The following is a 6,744-nucleotide window of genomic DNA, read 5'->3' as shown; positions in this document are numbered from 1 at the left end:
GCGCCTTCCACAGAGGGAGGCCAGACTGTGGCTTAGGCACACTCCCTACAGGGACATCAGTAGGACATCCTGTGAGGGCTCCCAGACTGTTAGAGGGGGCAGGCTGGGCTGAGGGATGCCCCCCAAGTGCACAAATTTTTGTGCACTGGGCCTCTAGTCATATAATATTTGTCCTTTTGTGCTTACTTTACTTATGAGGAAGGGGTCTTGGGTGTTTTATTCACTGCTCTATCAGTTGAGACCTAACTCAGTACACATAGGGTGGGGCCAAAGTAGGTTTATAGTTGTTCATGTGGAAAATAATACAATAATTAATAAATAACAACACAAGAGCAAAGCCTGTGTTTCGTGTACTCACAACTGCAAATCTACTTTTACCGCACCCTATATTGAGCACACGGATGCTTAACAAATATTTGTTGAATCAACCAATTCATCAATTTTAAGCAAGTCACAACTTTTCTGAAACTCAGTTTCTTAGCCGTGTGATGGTGCTACCTCACAATTCATTCATTTATTAAAATATCTTTTGAGAATCTATAGTGTTTCAAGCATTGTGCTTACTCATGAAAATCTCATAACGTGCAAAATGGGTATTCAGTGTCTTTTCTATTTGGGAAAGTCACTGTTTTGGTTTTGTGCAGGCTTAGGATGAAAACATAAAAAACAATGATGTATACGTAGGATTATGTGATACTGCACTGGAACGACGGATGTCAAAAGCCGTTCTGTTTTCAAATTCATTTACTATTAGCTGTTCTTTTCACTTTGTAGGATGATAACAAGGTCACATGAATATATATGTATGGGTATCATAAACTATAAAGCTCTCCATAAATGTAAGATAAAAGTATTGTCATTTTTTGATTTACTACTTTTTATGCTTTGGGAACTAAACGCTATCCACAAATTCTAATATACTTATAAAAACTTACTGACAATTGAGGCAGGACCTGGCTTTTTAAGTCAGTGTTGATTACACTGCACCTGAATTTTGCCAGGCCCATTCATATAGTGTTAAATGCTGACCAACAAAGAGTGCTATTTCCGGATGAAGGGCTGACACTTGAAAAATATTAGCAAATGGTGCTAAAAACGAGCCATTTTGCTTTCTGCACTTGCAACACCACGCCAGCACACACACCTTCAGACAGCAATGACAGGAAGAGGGCAAGCAGGCCTCACTAATCCTCTCAGCTCTTCAAACAACACTTTAGGGTTTCTACTTGAAGGCCTGTCTTTCTAAGCTTGTGCTTTCAAAACTTGGGCTGGACTGATCCCAAATACTGAAGTAACAAATATTACTAAATTCTGTCATTTCCTCTACCAAAAAAGTGATTTTACTACTACTTCTGGTTGTGATGAAAGGTCCTATTGACTATTCATTCAAATCCTTAACCGAGCTATGGATTCGGTATTAAATGACTTCACTACTTCTTCTCTGGCACTTTAACACATGCCAGTGCTTTCATCCGCCTCCACTAACGTGGCTCACAGATTACTGAGGTGGGGCCATTTTAATAGTATGATTTGTTCACATCTCTAGAGATGGGGTATAAATGAGGCTGGCTCAAAAGACAAACTCCCCTTTGACAACATGTATTGGGATGTATGTATAGAAATAAAAGTTAGCAATACCTTACTGATATACTACCTGGCTAGAAGCCGTGATAATTAATGGTTCTTTGATTTGCTATAAGTTGAAATGTAATGAAGTGATGGTAGAAAGGCTAAAGACAGAATGAAACATTCTCAAGAAATAGTAAGTTGAAGAAAAGAGATGAAGCAAAGAAAAGTTAAAGGTCATAAATGTGCTAAAAGTTTCTTTCTAAATGCTAAGAAAGGGGCTTCCTGAATGAACTCTGAAACCTAAGGAAGTCTGTTTATAAGAAGTTTATTGTTCTCTCCTTTTAAAACTGCCACAATAGCTATAAAAAAACACAGTGGTTAACCTATGAATCTTAAACAAAAACACAAGTGTAACCTCTCATTTTCAAAAAGAGTATAAAGTTACAGATGATACAAAATTACTAGAAGTAATCCATTTTTTAAACAGATGAATAAAATTGGCTCAACATACTTGTGGCCTTGGATCAGTTAAGAATAAAGTCAGAGGCTACTTGGGAAGTGCTCCCAAGTGAGGACCAAGCAGACACTAAGAGTCTGATGCGGAGGGCTGACTTCACCCAATTTTCCATGCACACAATCGGCCTCCATCTGTGTCCTGTTTTCAAAACAAGCTGGGCTATGCTTAGAACTTCTTTATACCAACTCTTGGCATTCCTATTGGGTCCTAAGAAGAAAGAACTAAGTGTGTGCATGTATGCATGCATTGTGTGTGTGTGTGTGTGTGTGTGTGTGAAGCTGGGATTTATGAGGAAATCCAGGCATTTTGGCCCTAGCTTTAATTAGGAGTGGGTTTCACCTGGAATCTTCCAACAGCCTTTTAACCTAGGGCCTAGATCAGTGATGGCGAACCTTTTGAGCTCAGCGTGTCAGCATTTTGAAAAACCCTAACTTAACTCTGGTGCCGTGTCACACATAGAAATTTTTTGATATTTGCAACCATAGTAAAACAAAGATTTATGTTTTTGATATTTATTTTATATATTTAAATGCCATTTAACAAAGAAAAATCAACCAAAAAAATGAGTTTGCGTGTAACCTATGACACGCGTGTCATAGGTTCGCCATCACTGGCCTAGGTACTTAGGGCAAGATACAGAAAATAGGGTAAGAGAAGAACCTCTGAACTCAATCAGAACTCAGTTCTACGCAATGAGGCCAACGTTACTGATATTCTGACTGCCGGACTCTGGGCCCCAGTATCCAGGTCCCCTAATTTACTTAGACCTCTTCTTCCTTAATGCACCCGTAGTCTGGTCAGTTCTTGACCTAGTTCTGTCTCAGCACTGCCTTTTTCATAGTATGACAACTGTGATCAGTAGTGTAAGTTTGGCCGCCTTGAAATGAAAGTCCTGTTTCTTAGACTGAGATACTTTTCTGCCCAAAAGGAGGGAAAGCATCAGTTGTGGGAAGAAGGGCACATGGAAAGATGAGTCACAGGCCAGAGACTGCGAGCAAGGCTGCCTGCCTGGAGTGTAGAACATGAGCTGGAGTGGTAGTAACAATGAAAGCAGTGTGACTGAGGGCAATGAGTGTGAGGTTTTAAAGCAAGTGATTAATTGAGGACGTCAAACTAGAAATTTTATCCAATGGTAGAAAAGGATAAGAATCTTAATAAAAAACAAAGTAGAAAATAAACATTAAACTGAGATTGAATGAGGTGAAAAAAGGCAAAGATGACACCATATGAAGGAATACTTTTAGATCTGCCAGGAATCACTAAGGGAGTTGTTTGGTGAATCTTTAGATAAAAGGCAATTTTGGCTCACATAAATAAAAAAATCATGAACCTTATTGTTGCTATTAAATGGAGAGATCTGAGGATACAGTTTATAATTTCTTTTAATAACAGCCAAACCCTGGATACTCACCCATGTTCTCTTCCAATTGGAAGGTATGTCCAAATAAAAACAGAGCACTGCAGCTGACCTTCCTGTACAACTAGGACATTTATGGAAGTCTACCTCTTGAAGTAGAGCCAAGTATGCTACAGAAACGCTGCATGGAAAACGCAAACCCAAGCAAGCATGCTCGTCTCTCGGGGCATGTGAAAGACATTATTTAGATGAGATGGTAACTGGTGTGATGTTGAGAGAACCACAAAAACAAGATAGGTTGGAAGGACCATGTCCTTGGTCTTTTCTTTCTGGCCTTGGATACTAAGGTGAGGAGACCACGAAGGACTTGCCAAAGCCACTAAACTTTTACTCCATAAACAATTCCCAATGCAAAGTGAGTCCCTAGAAGTGGTCTAAGAGAAGAGAAGGAAGCTATTACTGGTCAGCTGCAGAGGAAAGGGGTTGTAAAGTCCACATTCAAGTACAGTCTACTAGCAGTAACAACCCAGTAATGGGCTCCTGAGTTTAGCAGGAGGATTCCAATTCGTACCCATTGCTTCACGGTAGTATTTATAATGGCACAGAATAAGGCTCTCGCCAAAAATGAACTTTGCATGCATACTGTACCTGGTTAAATAAAACAGTCAACTGTAGTGTAAAGAGGGTTTACAATCCAAAGAAGCAGGGTGTATGCAGAAAGTAGGAAAGGAGTGAAGAGGAATTACTTACCTGTGCTATATTTTTGTTCAGAAGATAGACACCATAATCAAATTGCAGTTTCTCCCCTCCTTTGGGGTATAATGGAAACCTAGAAAAGGTAAAGTAGGGTCAGAAGTTTTCAGAAACTTGAGTAAAACAACCTCAAGGTTGTTGATGAAGGTGGGAATTTCTTTGATACAGCATAAACATCTAAATCACTTATAGTCTTTGCAACCTATTATCTTAATAGCTTCATTAAATTAGTCAAATCACAACAATGGCTGCTTTTTTTCATAGAAAAAAATGGAATAGGTCATGCAACAGGAGATTAATATATTAGAAAGTGGCTTACTAACCCCAAGGAGTTGAGGCCACTATGTTCCATATTTACATATCAAACCTTATCACCCTAGGAATAAGACCCTAGAAAATTTTTCCTCTGATACCTTGGACCCAACACCTCAACTACTAAATGAAAAAGAAAAATTAAGAAAAAAAGATCAGATGTAAAAGCAATCTATACAATTTGTTTCATTTAAGATAGCCAGTCAAATCAACAGTATCAATATGAGTGAGAATGCATTAAAAATTCATTCATATTCACAGGGGTGGCTATTTGCATGTTATGTCTCCAAGGCAAATTACTCATGCCATAGAGTTCTCCTAAGACTTTCCATTTTAATCTGACTCACAGAAGCAACAGAGGCATTAGATCTGTGGATCTTTATAAATAAAGATAATGAGTTATTTTAAGGAATAAGTTTCCCTCACTATTTCCCTTTCCTACTCCTGCAAATGAAGAAGAAAAGGGTACAGTATACCTACTTAGTCATATTTTCCCGATTCTCAAGACCAAGCCTACGTTTTATCCTCTCGAATAGATTTCACTACAAACAGATCCTTCACTACATAGATAGAGTCAAGAAGAAAACGCCACCTTATTTAGTTTTGCAATTTATAATTATTCTCAAGAATAAAATTATCTTACTGAAATGAATGGCAGGTGACAATTACTGGATTCTGAATTTCAACTGCGTGAGGAAAAGGTATATCCCATAAAGCCTGGGGGATAGTGTTTTCTAGGGGAAATAGAAGGAAACCAAATTTAAAAGCTTTATATTAAATTCTCAAAAGTTGCTGATTACATAGCATCCAAAAGGTAAATCTGTTATGCTGTAAATGCACAGGCGCTGGAGAGTGAGCAAGATCATGAACTGTTTTTATTCCGCACTAAAGGAACACCAAATGCTTTGCACACCCATCGGGAAGATAACAGGTTTGTACTTAAGGGAAGTAGTAACACATAAACTACGAAATGTGCTTTGGTTCTAAATTGACATGCATAAAAATGACAGCAAAGCAAATTCCGGATAAGCAAAGTGCAATGCCAGGCTTTCACAGGGTGAAAGAATCATTACATTTGTGTTGGGCAGTTGCAGAGAAACTAGCCAATTGGAGGAACTAACAGCACAGGAACACTTTGGAAGAAATCTACTAGAGCCCTAAAGCTGTGCACTTTGTAGTTGGTATTCTTTCTAGAAACCATCACACACAGACTATCTGCATAGCTGTCCAAATGCACAAATATCTCCACTTTCACATTATAAATACAGAAAGTGCTTCAGGTGTCAAAAAAGAGTACATCAAGATAGGCATGCATTGAAAACAAAGCCTCTACATTCCTGAAAAAACAGATTTCACTACACTGGCTTTACTTCATTGGGACTTCTTTATAGAAAGACCCGCAAGGTGTATATGTAACATTAAAACAGATCTAAAGAGTGACTAGAGCCAAAAGTTCCACTAGGGCAATTTTAAATTTTTATTATGCGCATTAAGACGACTTCTGCCCACAGCAGTAGAAAAAAAGGTGACAATACATAGTCAATATGCTCTGAGGCTATGACTTCACTGCAAACTCAACACACTTTTCCTGTCGCCCTTAGTTTTCCACCACAACTTTTATCAGTCCCTCAGGCCCCGAGTGACATTCCATTTCACCCGCCTTCTTTGCTTTTTACATGTGTGGTGATTCACCAAGTCAACAAATTATTTTTCCTGTGAAACAGGCTTATCTCTCCATTCCCACTGCCACTCCGGAAAATTCTTTGTTGTTCTGTGCCTTGTAGATGTTTAGCAGCATTCCTGTCCTCTACTCACTAAAAGCTAGTGTTATTATTTAAGACGTTTTTTTTTTTTGGCCACTTCTCAGCCCTGCTTTCTAATCAGTCAGTGTCTTACATTTTAACTTCTCTGCCTCGCTTTCAGGGCCTAACTGATCCGACCTGTCTGCCTGATTTATCTGCAACCTCATTAGGCACGTGAACACAACAGGTTCATCTCCCTCTGCCTTTGCTCACGTCCTGGAAATGCCCATCTCTCTTTCCTTCCACCTGGCAGAGTAAAAGATACCGAGCTTCACTTCGTCTAAAGAAAAAGACGCGCACATTTTAGTTGCATATCACTAAAGCTTTACCTAGAACTCATTGCAAGTTGATGATAATGCATGAAACCATAAGGCAGGCCGGAGGCAGACAAGATGGGAAATGGCTGGAGCAGAGTGAGCGGGAAAAGGAGTAAG

General features: G+C 39.0%; 1 protein-coding gene across 1 annotated transcript in view; it reads right to left on the bottom strand.

Annotated features, from left to right (window-relative positions):
• Positions 1–6,744, bottom strand: part of LOC102759667 (UV radiation resistance-associated gene protein) — a 98,455-nt gene that overhangs the window by 80,728 nt on the left and 10,983 nt on the right. Inside the window, exon 2 of the mRNA XM_006763841.2 lies at positions 4,194–4,272. Coding sequence (XP_006763904.2) covers positions 4,194–4,272 — 79 coding nt within the window. The remainder of the gene's footprint in view (positions 1–4,193; positions 4,273–6,744) is intronic.

This window comes from Myotis davidii, unplaced genomic scaffold (genome assembly GCF_000327345.1).
Source record: "Myotis davidii unplaced genomic scaffold, ASM32734v1 scaffold139, whole genome shotgun sequence".
Taxonomy (NCBI): Eukaryota; Metazoa; Chordata; class Mammalia; order Chiroptera; family Vespertilionidae; genus Myotis; species Myotis davidii.
Note: the sequence above shows the minus strand (reverse complement) of the source record. Positions and strands in the feature narration are given on the sequence as shown.